Source organism: Chlamydotis macqueenii, chromosome 3 (assembly GCF_036417535.1).
Source record: "Chlamydotis macqueenii isolate bChlMac1 chromosome 3, bChlMac1.mat, whole genome shotgun sequence".
Classification (NCBI taxonomy): domain Eukaryota; kingdom Metazoa; phylum Chordata; class Aves; order Otidiformes; family Otididae; genus Chlamydotis; species Chlamydotis macqueenii.
In genome coordinates this window covers 85,660,051-85,674,378 of record NC_141558.1, presented here as the reverse complement: position 1 = coordinate 85,674,378, position 14,328 = coordinate 85,660,051, and the positions used below count along the sequence as shown (strand labels likewise).

General features: G+C 36.7%; 1 protein-coding gene across 1 annotated transcript in view; it reads right to left on the bottom strand.

Moving 5' to 3' along the window:
* Nucleotides 1-910: 910 nt before the first annotated feature.
* KIF6 (kinesin family member 6) overlaps nt 911-14,328 on the bottom strand; it is a 163,450-nt gene continuing 150,032 nt past the window's right edge. The window contains exons 19-22 of the mRNA XM_086743876.1: nt 12,762-12,850; nt 6,272-6,370; nt 4,211-4,317; nt 911-1,056 (exon numbers count right to left, since the gene is read on the bottom strand). Coding sequence (XP_086600002.1) covers nt 1,040-1,056; nt 4,211-4,317; nt 6,272-6,370; nt 12,762-12,850 — 312 coding nt within the window. The 3' untranslated portion in view covers nt 911-1,039. The remainder of the gene's footprint in view (nt 1,057-4,210; nt 4,318-6,271; nt 6,371-12,761; nt 12,851-14,328) is intronic.

Here is a 14,328-nt window from a genome sequence, read left to right as displayed (position 1 = left end):
AATGATATGTGACTTCTGCCAATATATTGTATTTTTAAGTAAAAAACCAAAACCTTTCCAAATGCATGACTATAAGCTTATCACTAGCATGAAAAATGATGGCTTCAATCTGGAAGTATGTATATCTGAGAGAAATAGACTGTATTTTGCATTGCATTTTTTTTTTAATTTGTTTTCATCAGATGTGAAAAATAAGTTGTAACATAACTGGATATTATGCAATAAAGTCATACAGAGTCAATAGTGAATTACATTGTATATAACTGCATTTAAATTTTTCACACCTCATTTGTGTTTTACAAGTATTTGCCCTGTTTTACTTTAAGCATGTTAAGCGTCATTGTTTCTTCTGAAACGCGTATATTCTGGGAGGATGTATATTTTGCACAATATTTAATGTATTCAAATGAAAAAAACAGTTGGGAAATTTTGAACACTAGAATTACTTACTAATAAAAAATTATTTTCATATTACAATGCAATCTCAATATTCTAATAATCTGATATGAAAACTACTATTCCTTGGGGAAGAAAATAAAAATCAGAAAAAGGTCTCAAATTAAATTTTATAGAATTTTGTTACTCAGACAACTACTGTTTTTGCACAGACATCTCTGGATGCCAACTAGATGTAATTAATAAAGCCACATGCAAATGGATGCAAACAAAGCTACCATAAAAAGTAATCAGCGTTTCCCAGATTAAAGATGTAGAAGAGCATTAATACATTAGACAATTTTAACATTTAGAAAACATACAATAAATTCTCAATAAACAAATATATTTGGCAGACTCCTGATTGGTTGTTTTAGTTTTGCTTAATCTTAATGCAAGCTGAAGATACTGAGTGCTAATATTAAAATATCATTCCCCAGAGAAATGGATTTTGCTGTCAAAGACAAATATTTTCTATACCTTTACCAATTAAACCTGTACATCTAAAGTACTTATTCATACCTGTTTCTAAACAGAAGAAGAAGGAAAAGAAGAAAGGTCTTTAACTGTTTATGAAAGGAAATAGTGGACTGCAACAAGGATTTCATTTGTTCCCCAAGCCTGAAAGGAGATAAAGAATACATTAGACTGTATTTCAGGTTGTGTTTTCAGTTTTAAAATGAACTTCAGAAACACAAAACAAAAGAAAGGATAAAAAATCTTTTAATTTAAAACTTTTAAGACAAAAAAAAAATTAATCTACTCTTCTGCATTTTCATTTCTCTACCTCAAGACCAAAAAAACCAACAAAAGCATGTTTGCAGAGCAGCCCTTTGTAAAAAGCTTTCCAGTGTAGTTATTACAATGCTTTAACAATCCCAGCAAGCCCCTGTGAATGTACCTGCTTTAATTCTGCTCTGTTTAGAAAGCAAACAGTAACAACCTATAAACCCTGAGGTAATCTTCACTGAGACCTCTCATTCCCTCCCATACATTACTGTCACTAAGGATACTGAGCATTCCCATGCTTTCTGTTTATGAAACTTATTTTCTACTCTGTTGGTTTCTGCACACATTTATCCTTTTTTTTATTTATTTATTTTTTCCCCACAGTTAATGTAAAGTGAGGCCCTCAGTTTGCTTCTAAGATACTGATATAACAGTTTGAAAGGGTCAGGATCAATAAAGGAAGGAGCAGTAAGTGTGTTGACATTTTTTAGGCCTAGCAGACTTGGGTTGGGCTGAACCTGTGCTTTCTCATGTTGTTTCCTGCAGGGCACCCTGTGTGTAATAGTCGTTCGGGGAGTGAATACATTTACCTGTGAATGCAGAAATGCTTTTTGAAAATCTCAGTTGAAGAGAGTTTGGGAAAGAGACAACAGAGGACTGGACTGGGACTCAGCACATGTAACTTCTATATCAAGCTGTCTCACTCAGCTTAGTGGCTCTGGACAAACAATTTCTCTCTGGTTTATTTTATGTAAGTTTGAAATTTGTTGAGGAAAAGTTCTGTGTGAGACTGGTAACACATAACTTTTCCCTCCAAAGTATTCAGTCAGAATACATTTCTTCTTCTCCTCTATGCTTCCTCTCTGTTTATCTCTACTTCACCTCTGATAGTTTTTCTTTATAAACAGAACCAAGTCCCCATCCCTATCCCCCAAAGAAAATCCTCCAGTTTCTCTTTTGCTTTGGATGCAACTGTGATCAGATACCCCATACAGCAATGACTGCCAACTACAGCAGTTACTTTGTCTCTCATCTCCTTTTAGTCTAGAGACAAGTCAGCTCAGAATGATGCGCTCACAGGAAAAGGGAACACATAATGCTGTCACTATGGGTGTGGCAATAGTGGAGTCTTTCAGTCCATTTTCTTCTTCCAGTTAGAAAGGCTACCGCTGCCCTCATAAATTTCCTCAGGTTTCCCTATGGTGCTGAAGCACGAAGTACTTCCTTAGTAGTTCTAATCCATAGGTTTTACCCTCCTTCATCTTGCTAAATTAGAATTTACAAACTTTTTTGGATCAATGGTTCCTGCTATCACTAGCTCCATCCTTCAAATCTAGGAGGCTTTCCCTTTCCTCCCAAGCAGTCAAGGAAGAAAAGCCTTCTTTTCTCTGGCAGGTTGACCCCAAATCCTACTCAGAACTTGCTGCTGAGCTGTCTCTTATCTATGACACATCAAGTCCCTACACATTTCTATTATCCAAGTTGTACTTATGAAGCCTCTTTATGTTTTGTTCCACTGCCTATGCTTAGTGGTTGGTTGAATCATCCAGCCCTGCACTGCCAGAATGACCAAATGCTACTCAATTCCATGCTACTTAGAGCAGCATGAAGCTCACCTTGTCTAACTGAATTTCAGGATAATTTTTAAAGTGTTGGTTGTCCTTTGTTCTGCAAGAATACCTTTTATAACTTAGGGTCTAACAGTTGTTGACGTTGATAATGCCTAGTCCTTTCTGAAACTGATGGATGATGCTAGGTAATAACCTGTGGCTGAAAAACAACCAGGATGGAAAAGGCATCTGAGAAAGAGATTCCTGATATGGTATGATTTAGGGGATGATAACAGGATAAGATGTGCTCTTGTTAGTTAGATTACTGTACTTCACAGAATGAGTCAGATTTGCACCTTCTAAAGGCCTGAAATGTTTGTTGTAAGACACTTATCTCTAACCTTCTTCTGGTGAGCTGCCTATAAATTCAACTTAATTTCATTTGTAGAAGAAACCTGACAACAGCTTTTCTAAATAAATACAAAAGGGATCCCAAAGCCTAAGTGTGTTAAAGTGTTTGCTTTGGATGAGTGTAGGGAGGCAGCTTTTTCAGCCACTGTGTTTACCTGACAGTTTTCTGATAAGCAGTGTGATACTGGAACCTCACTTTGTGACAGTGCTAACACCATCTGCCAGGTGCTGATAGCTTGCTAAATAATGCTGTCATCAGCACTCAAATGCTGATGGAAAGTGATTGCTTCAGTAACCACTACCGCTTTCATCTTCTGTCTAATTGGTTGCTGCCACTAAAAACTGTTATTTAAAAAAATAAATAATAATGGGTCATCTTTCTTTATCATGATGAATTACTTTTAGGCTACCTTGCAGTGCCACTGTTGTATATTTATTGCTTTCTGCTTTTCGACAATTTTACTTATCTACACTGTAGTGTGAACTTTATTGCCTACCTATGATTGCTCTCAGTACCTGATTTGGTGACAAATACCCATAGAAAGTTTCACTAGACCTTGATATAGTGAAATACCTGTTAAGGGCATACTCTGCAAGACACAATGGGCCAGCCTGCCTCACGAGGAAGGTACAGTGCAATCATTTGTGTAACCTTTATTTGCTGTCAGTTGTTACAGTTAAATTTGTACCAGCGGACAACCACGCCAGAGAGTTTAAATAAAATGTATACAGAAAATTTTGGAAGTATTTTAATGATCAAGAAATCACATTCAAATGTATTAAGTGTAAAGAAATTCACTGTGCAGGCTCCACAGACATGCGTGCCCCAGAACGTTCACTGATGGTAGCTGAGAAAAACAGACAGCCATCATAGTTTTACACTGCAGCATTGAGCTACTGAAATAAATACATGTGAAGAACCTCAAGTGTTTAGAACAGTTGAGAACATAATGTAATATAAATTAAGCCAGAATCAGTTCTCCCTTATGTCAGTATAAATGTGGACTACAGCTATTTCGGCTTTAAAATGCTGTACTGGAGATTTTGTTTTGGCTTCCTATTTTTTTTTTTTTGACAGGATTTACCTTTCTTTTGCAGGATGTTCTGTCTTGCTTTAATGAAAGCTAGGATGTCAGCATCAACTTGGCTGTCTCCAGTCAGAGGAATAGATGTACCTGAACTTGGTGAGCTCCTGAAATAAGAGAGTATACTTGTGGACTCAACTGAGTAAAAAGGTTATTTTTCTGTTCCATTATTTCCTCTCTTTTTACAGCATGCAGAACTTTGTTCTCCAGATACATTGTTAGAGATGGCACAGTTCAGAGGAGAATCAAGCTCAGGACTTCTTAATGCTCTTTACATAGATTAGCCAATATCTTTTTAGTTTGGTAGGGCTACATGCTTATTAGCTATAAAACCTCTCACAAAGGGTTAAAAATATTTTACTGCTCCGTCAAAGACTTACTGTCAAGTGGAAAAGCCTAATATAGTGAGTTTACCAAAGAAATTTTGCATGTGATCATGCCATGTGTTTGTTTGCCTCAGGAAAAAATGCTGAACAGATCAATATTATTATTTGAACAGATCAATAGTATTTTTGCCTGCCGTAAGGGAATTACGTTTTCATACATACATGGAAGTAAACAGTCACATGACATTCATGACATTTGCTGACAGACGCAACTCCCATGTGCTGCTGAGCCTCCAGTCCCAGCTGAGATCTTGTATCTATGCAGTTAAATCACTGACTTACCTCTGCTTTTGATAGACCCTCTGACGGTATAAGATGATGCAGTACAATGAAGCCATTCTAATCAGCTAAGAAAGCTAAGAGTTTGGCCCTGTGTTTTTTAGCCTTGTTTAAAGGCTAAGCACTAATGGTGAAATGAGAAATACAGTGATAAAAACTACAATATGGAAGGACAAGTGGAACTAAAGGGAGAAAATTTTTTTAACATATCCTACCTTTGTAATTAAAGTTATCTCCACTGTTCCTTACTGACTATTGCAGTAGAATGTGACTGTGCCTGACATAAACAGAAGTCTGATGTCCTTGTCTTTGTGCTAGTAATTAAGTCCTCAGTTGCTGAATTAGTGAACCAAAATGGGAAAAAATATTGAAATGACTATGAACTTAATACCTCTTTTTATGTAATTTACAAGCTGATCTCAGAACATCGGTAAAGGACTATTCTCTTACTGATTTTCATTTGATTAGCAACAATATAAAAAATAAAAAATACATAATATGTTTGAGAAGGTACTGTCTAAATGCCATTTTAGCATCTCTTTTTCTTCTATTTTTCTTAAACACAAATACAATTTTAAACATTAAGTTTCAGGGGATGAAATTTTCCATTTTTTTTTTCTGTTCTAGAAATGGACTATTTTGGAAAATGAAAGAAAAAAACCCTTGTCATTTGTTCTTACTAGTGCAGTAGGAAAAATAGTAACTTAGCCATATTTTCCTAAGGACCTTAATAGCCAGAACTGTTGAGCACAATAAAAATGTAACTTCTGGAAGTACACTGACTTGGCATGATGTTTTAGTGGGAGAAAAGAACATGGAAATGACCACATTACAAAAAATAGAGAAGCTGTAGTTTCTGTTAACCTGCTAAGCTAATTTTCACAAAGCAGTACCTCTTTTGAGAAAACATTACATGTAACCTTTGCCAAGCCTGGCACACTTGGGCTGCTGGTGTCATTTTATTTTACTAGGATAATTTATAAGAGGAAGACTCAAAATATTTTAAAGACAAAATCATAAGAATGAAAAATTCTCTGCATAGTTCCTGCATTCTGTAGTATTTACATACTCTGATCTCTCTTCCTTTTATTTTTTTTCATTTACTCTTTCAGAGTCCCTTTCTCTTGCTGAGAAGACACAGTCATGGGGATTCATAAGCTCATGGGGAAAAAAGCCTCAGGTCAAACAAGAAATCACCTCTTTAATGCTGATAATGCAGCTATTTATGTAAAGCTATGGGACAGCTTTGGTGGTGTTTTGGAAGTTGGAGGAAAACCTGCAATTTCAGTTTTATTTTTGTTTTTCAAAGAGATTGTCATTAAAGAGATTGAATAGAGGGTTATTTAGGTATTATATGACTTACTGGTTTGTTTTTCCCTCTGAAAAGCCCAGGTACGCTTCTTGCCTTGTTTTTAAAGTAGGGTTACTAGAAGTGATTGAATTGGTTTTCCCAGCTGGATCTTCATTACGGCTGACTCTTGTGGTGTCTGAAAAGCTGGAATGGGAGCAGAAATGAAGGAAAGAATATAGAACTTGTGGAGGGAATATTAATGCATGCTAAGTAACTACAAAGAAGCTGTTTTTCAAGGCTTTTTAAATCTATATAAACCACTTGCCGTTTACTGGAAGAGAAATTTCAGCTGAATCCATGTGATGATTGGGTTAATGTAGAGAAAGTGGCTATGAAAGAATGACAAATACACTCATAAAGATTATACTTTTAGTATTTGCCTTCTAAGCAGTGCTTTTAAAGCATTTTGATGTATCTGATGTACAGTTTGTAACGCTATATTTAGTTCCCAAACTGACTATTAGCCAAGTAAGGCCTTAGCTCATTTTCTATTCTTTCTTTAGTCAGGCAAAATTATTACCAAAATCAGTGGGAGACTGGATAAAAACTCAGCAAGGATTTTGGGATGTGGCTTGTTGATGATAGCCAAATGTATTGCAAACAGCTGTTGTGCATTCCTGTCCCTTCAGATATGGCTATCAAAGACCCTCTCCACCAGGAAGGCAGAATTCTGCCAGGGGATGTCCAGGGACTCTCTCCTGTCCCGGGGGTCATGTTTGCTGCTGGATCTGGTGTCAATCTTGGAGTGGAAACCATGTATTACTCCGGTTTAGGCTTTTTCCAGTAGATGGCAGGATTGGCAAGTTTTTGCTTTTTTTAACTGCAGTAGTTTGTTGGCTGATGAATTGATCTTTCTGGCAGAGAACTTGCAAAAGGAAAGAAATTTATTACTCAAATTTTACTGTATTACACTGTGCCAGGTTCAGTTTTGCAGAAGATATCGTGCCCAAGAGTATAAGTCATTTTCAAATGAACAGCTCCAGGTTTACTCAATGTTTCTCTTTAACTCCTCGAGTCTCATACTATTCACACCTGCCTAAAAGGATTAAAATAACCTGAAGACTCAGCCTAATTCAACTAAAGCAATATCACATTTAATGTTAATAATATTCTGTACTTTATTATGCCTACATATTACAAGAGCTAGAAAGGATGTGTGATGTTATTACCTACCATGTGGTTTAACAATATCTAGGAACTTCACATCATACTTCTGCTTTAGGATTTCCTGAACATTTTTTTCCATTGATTTGGCAGTTCTTAAAAACTAAGTGATTTAGGGGCTTAAATTCAATTTTCTAAAAGGACTCTGTTTCTGTGCTCTGGGATACCTAGGCATCCAAGTCATCTCACCATGGTTTAATAAATCAGTATGCATCAACTAAACCATAGCAACCATCCATGACTGTGTTTTTAGTCTGCAACAAATGTAAGGCAATGTGACTTAATATGATCCTTTTTCATTGCTTCTTTTCATTGAAATAAGCTCCTTTGCTTTTTATTTGCCATGAACAGAATGTATAATTTTATAAATACTGTAAGTCAGTTGAAGTAATTTATTTTTAAGCTGCAGTAGTTTATATGTTTGAACTAACTTTTCCATTGAATTTAAATGAAAATTATTCTCAAAAATTGTTAAATCCCCATTTTAAAGGGGACTTAGATCCAGATAAATTAAAAAAACTAGACGTAGTTTGACCTCTAGGGATCTCACTTTCAACGGAGTTCCTGGACCCAGGACAATATGCCCAAACTTGCCTTAGAGTGCTCTGGGAGAACTGGGCACCTGAGGAAAGTGATATTTAAAAAAAACCAAACCAAACAACCAAGAAAACAACAACAACCACAAAAAACCACCTTGGACTTAGTGAGGTGATACCCAGAATCAGGAAATTAACATCACTGAGCTTAGAGATAGACCTTAAACTCCTGCCCTGGGGTTAGGAGTTTAAGCCAGATATCTTTGTGGGATGCAAACTCTTCTCCTCAAGTTAAGGAGATTTATAAGGAAGCTTATAACTATTTTTTGTAATGACTCCAAGTGCTGTTTCCATATAAAAGGTCAACAATTAGAGTACTAATCTAACAAATGGGTCCTTCAGCTTGACAGAACTCAAGTCCATGTTTTACATATCCCAGAGATTTCTCTAATCGCTAGGCTAGAGGGATGGCCTGTATGGGGATAATTTGCATCGTTCATATTGAAGCTCTGATAACATTTCTATGGCATTGCAAGACATGTTGAATCATAAGGGGACAAAACTGTAGCTGAACTGGATTTTAGTGTGATGATAGTCCTTCTTCAAGCAAGAGGTAGATTTAGAGATCTCTAGATGTGCCTTCCAACTAACACTTCTGTAATGTGCAAACAGGCACTTGTGGATCACAGTTTTGGAACTGGATGGACATACAAGGTGTAGAAGTCCTGTCTGTTTGCCTGGTTCCTAAGGTCCAACATTATTCAGGTTCTTTTGACAATGCATAATTCTCATTTTAATTCTGAATCTACCTGATTTTTCCTTGAGTTGAATTTAAGAAGTCTCAAAGCACTGTTTCCTGACAGCTTTGGCAAAATTCTTGCTTTTTTTTCCCTGGAGATTAAAGATAGTCTGTCAACTTCATATGTCTCAGTTCTTTTTTTTTAACCTAGTACCCGAAGTTTAACCCAGTGGGTAACTTGCTTTTTTGGGAGGGTCATCTGTGGGGGGTATATGTCTCAGTCAGGCATGGGGCAGCAGCTAGAGAGATGTACACAGTGCTGCAGCAGTGTCTCCCTTGCTGCAGGAACCTAAGGGCCAGAGAGAGCTGTCCCATGGACTGACCAGCTCCATCAAGCACATAGAGTAGAGGAGCTGGAGAGATGATGGATGTCATGGTATGAATGCTTGATTTGCCAGCTGAAAAAAAAAAAAGTGGAAAATCAGGTAGATTAAAATGAAAAGTGTAAAATTTGAAGGTGTGCAACCTCTGCAATGTTAAATAAAACTCAGCTGCAGTTCTCCAGGCATCTGAGCCCTGGGCGTGAGGGGAACAGATGTTCTGCGTAAAGGCAGGGAAGATTAAAGCTGCCTAAAATCTGAGCATGTTAGTCTTTAGTTACAAAGTCAAGTTTGGCCTAACTTGCAAATTCATAGATAAATTGTTCAAATTAAATTGTTACCAACAGAATGTGAAAACCTTTGAAATGTCATTAATCAACAACATTATTCCCAGACTGCATTTTATCATCGTGTAACACTGCGGAAATTGACAGGAATGAAAAACGATTATGACAGAAAATGCTGCAAAATATGTAAACATTTCCCTTGTTTCACATAGCACTAATATAGGGAGTAAATTTTGCAATCCAGGGCAATGAATGTTAAAAAATCTGATGCTCAGAGTCATAGAGGAATATGAAAAGTTATCTGAAAATATCTCCAAGGGAATCTAAAGTGACAGGAAGATTTTGAAGAAGAAGCTGGAGAGCCAAAGATTCTGAGATTGAACGTACTGTGGGGCTTTCTGGAATAGGACAAATAAGATTTAGTAATAGGGAATGAATGAAGTTAAGAAAGATCTGACTGAATTAAAAAGGAATGCATTCCTTCTGATAGAATGAAAAAAAATCCAATTTTTTCACAAGACTTGAATAACTATCCAACATTTGCTTCGTTCAAGGAGCATACGAGAACAGTTCAACACTACTGAAATTGATTATTCCGTGAACAAAGTAACTTGAACAGACAAGGATCGGATACATTTCTTAAATGAAAGCCAATGCAGGAGAAGACTATATGAGGAAAAACAAAATACTGTGCTTGATTTTTGAAGTGGAGCAGACATGGAGTGCTCAGCCCAACATGCATTTTGAGACTTTTTGCAGACTTGACAGGAACTCATTAAGAGACATATATGTACATACAGTCTGAGTTGCAGTTAACACCACAGCTTTGTGGTAGAGACAGTATGGACAGGTAGGGTATTCTCTTTCAAGTTAGAGGGATTGTGTTAGGTATTCCTTTTGAATAAAATGACTTCCTGATGATTACTCTAAGTTCCTCTTCCTTTCACTTTTTACTGTGACTCTGGGATTGCTGATTAGACCCTTTTCTGTCTGAAACATAGAGATGTGTCATTCTTTCTCCACTTTGTACAGTTGTTCATTTTAAGTAATACATTCAGATTAGATTAAATTTAAATTTCGGCAACCTTCATATGAAAGACATATGCAAAGATAAATATTCTCTGAAAACCTTCTGAATCTACCCAACAGGTTAATGAGCATGAGTCTGTAAGCCCCTATACTAGATAAACTGGTTTCAGCTATTTTACGTATATCAAATTTGGCAATGTGATTAACCCGTTCAAGAACTTACTTTTCTTATGCAGAAATGTTTTTTCTCATGCCAAATCCACTGATAAACGCTATGCCACCCTTTTCCCCACTTCAGCTCTGTGGTCACTGAAATCAACATTTTGCTTCTTACTCTAGTGGGAGTAGGATCAAGCCAGTGGCTTTCAAACCTTACTGACCAAGGCAGAAATGCTCACTGTTCAACTCTTTTATTAACGCAGACTCATTTCGACACTTCACAATTCAGTCATTTTTTTTCAATTGAAAAAGAGACATGTTTGGCGATGAATCAAGTGCCTTTTATATGTGTGTATCCTTCCTAAGCCTCAAAAGGATTACCAGCTTCCCTTCTCTGTTATTTCAGTTATAAATTGATTTAATATAAAATAAAATTTGTGGCTATCACATTCCCTTCTTGAGGCTTAATTTTCTCTTGTTGCATGGCTAAGGTGTGTCGAACAATAACTACCCACATGAATCATGCACTAGAAGGTGATCAAAAGATTGTGTTCAAACACATACATAAATCTCAAGAAACATTATGGAATATACCTGTATCCTTTATATGCTGAGGTAGATAATTTATTACTTCTAATTTTGTAGGTTGTATTTATAGCCATTCACACTCAGGAGTTTGTCCAAATGGTTTTACTGCATACTTACTCTGTCAACAGCAGTCTGAGATTTCTGACATGCAGCCCACTAAGTTTTAGATCTTATATCTATTGAACACACCTGTGAACGGAATTCCATCTTGGAAATAGGTTTTATTTACACCACATTATATCAAATATAATTTATGTCAGTTTCTGCTTTTCTGACTGGTTATTCTGATGGGTGAAGATAGCGATATCATTTCAGAGAGATCGTTGATTTCTAGGTGAGTTAGAAACAAAGAGCCATTTGTGTCTTGGTACTACGTAACTGAGAGGAGCAATTGTAGCCTGGACTCATCCTACACAAGCATGGGAACTGGTAAGTAAAGTTCCCGTGTCAACTGGGGTCAAGGGGAATCCTTGGGAAATAAATATTCTAGTGTTTTATTCTCTTAAAGCTTGTGAAATTGGAAACTTTTACTCTAAAATGTTATTGCCTCAAGTAGGGGGAAAAGTAAATTTTCACGCACAGTGGGATGTTAAGCCTGCAGCTACTGCCTCACAAAAAGCAGAAAAAGTGTTTCTACTTCCACATACATCACACTGGAAATGTATCTGTGTAAAATAAGTTTAAAGAGCCCAGCATAAAGTAAGATCAACTTCCTGGAACTATAAGGACTAAAGAGTAGTTAACTTCAAAAGATCATTGCAAAAATATGTATAGAGATGGGAAAACAAAACTGTATTCATCCTGACTCCCTCTGCAATTTAAGTTCAAGAAGATGAATGTTCTGAGTCAGTGATATGTATGCAAGGATCATCCAGTCAATTGCAGTAAACGTCCATTACTTACACACAGAGAAATTGTTTGTTATCAAGAACGTGATTTTTCAGAAGAGACCATGTGGGGCAGTACAGGACTCTGAAGTAAGCTTGGCAGCTGAAAGCAACCAGGCACCTTCCCTCATTCTATTTAAAATGCTAGACACGTTTTTCTGAGACTTGTCCTCTAGTAATAGAGAGAAATGGTAAAGGCATTTGAAATAAAAGTTTAAAAGAAAATTAAAAAGAAATCAGATAGGCAATTGTGCTTCTGAGCTAGGGTGGGGGAAGGAGAAATCGCCACTCCTGGAGGCCAGTCTCCCATCACACTGGAAAGTGTCTGAGCATTATCATATGTTCTTTTTGATTATAGTTTAGATTGCAAAAGATATCACTCTCCTGAGCAATGCATCAGCACACCAACTGGAAATTGTTGTTCCCAAGAACAACAGGGCAGAGAGGTTGTGCAAGAGGTCCTTAGTTCAATTCAGCACAAAGTTAAAGAGAGTGACGGTCATGGATTGCTTGAGATAATTTGTCTGACTTAATGCTAAGCTAGACAAAAAATGCTCTCATGTTCTGTTCCATCAGCTTTTCAGTGGGACAGTAAACTTCAGCCTAAAATCAGAAATGAACCGCTTAAACTAGGCCTAAAACCTAGTAACTGGAAATGCAGTGTTTGAGTGTGATATTTGCAAAAGCAAATATCAGGTGAACTGCACTTCTGTTGAAACTGCATTTTCTTACAAGTAAGGAAGGAAGAGCAAAATGACCAATTTACCTGTTAGTTGACAGATGTTGCGAGGATTTGATAAACTGGGGATAAACAGTCGCGGTACTTGGTGCGCTAACCATCTCTGGCTTTTCCTGCTGGGTTTAGATTGAAAACAAAAATTATGTAGGACAGGATTTTTTCAGAGTGCTTAATATTTTAGAGGCACTTTTTTAGAGTGCCTACAGGTCTCAGTAATAACAAGGTAGGCAATGACTCATTCAGAAAACACAAAGTCTGAATCACACAGTATTTTCTTCACTTGGACAAACACTTCTGAACAAAGAGAAAAGTGTTTAGGACTGGTTCAAGTATTTTTAAGCTCAAGTTACAGGTTTTTAATATGTAACAGCATGTGTTCACCAATTTGAGTTTCTTATGGAGCTCAGATGTACAGATAGGTCAAGATCCAAGAAATCAATCCCAATTATTTTTTCCAGTTTTCTAATCTTCTGCTGATGAATCATGAGAGGCTGAATCCTGGACCTCTCCTGTTAAGGGACAGTGAAAAATGTGCTCCAGTGGATTCAAGAATATTACTTGCAGTGCCTTGAAAAGCCTAAATATTTAGACAGGAGGGTGACTAAAACGTTATCCTCTTTGCTACTAATATGGTTAGGAATTTTAACCTGAAAAGTATTTTGCAATGATAACTTGAAGTTAAGTTAGTTAGGTGGCATTTTATGGATAACTAAGTTCCTCATGTTAAGTTCCGTATTTACTTTAGGCTGTTTTCTTAAAAATACAGTTTAAATTTGTACTTATAAGAATTAAACAAAATACTGGCTAAACATTTACTTGTTTATAAGAACTTTTCCCCAAGGAGTAAATTGTCTCTTCCAGTTAATAAATTATATGGGATGAACTGCACTCAGCACTCTTTTTTTTAGCTGATGTGCATTTCATGGCAGAGCTTTGCTGTGAGATGCCATGTCACTACTTGGAAGACAGTAAAAAAGTGTCGGAAGGGGAGCATAAGAAAGCTATGTTGTTGTTTCAGTTGATCCCCCTCTGGACCCTCTTCAATGTCTCCTGTGTTTGTGAAACTGTGTAGCTTTCAGATTGACTGTGTCATGAACTACTCATACGCTGTTTAAAATGACATCTCTTTAGTTCATTTTTACACAAGCCATTAAACTAGAGCAGTCTGTTTCTGCTGGGTTCTTAAACAGGCCATGATGGTAGTCGTGGGCCTCAGCTAGAGAGTGAGGGAACATACGCTCTGTGCTGAGAGCTGCTTACCCTCAGGGAGCTTAGGAAAGTTTGAAAGGTCACTGGAGTCTTTGCAAACAAAGGAAGCTAAAAACCAATTATGTTTGCTGGGATTTGTTCATATTACAGCTATGACTGCCATCATCTAATATACACATAATAAACCTGATGAAATCATAGTTTTGCTAGGAGGAAAAAAAGATTATTTTTTCCAATCTCCTCTATTTTTTTAATGTTCCTCCAGAGTTTTCGGCATTTTGGGACCATTCTTGTCTTTCAGTACAGTTGTTTGGGGGAATGTCAAAACATAAAATAGAGCAGAAAGCAAGGGGTTTGCTTCATTTGTGTTTGCTTCATAAAAGTA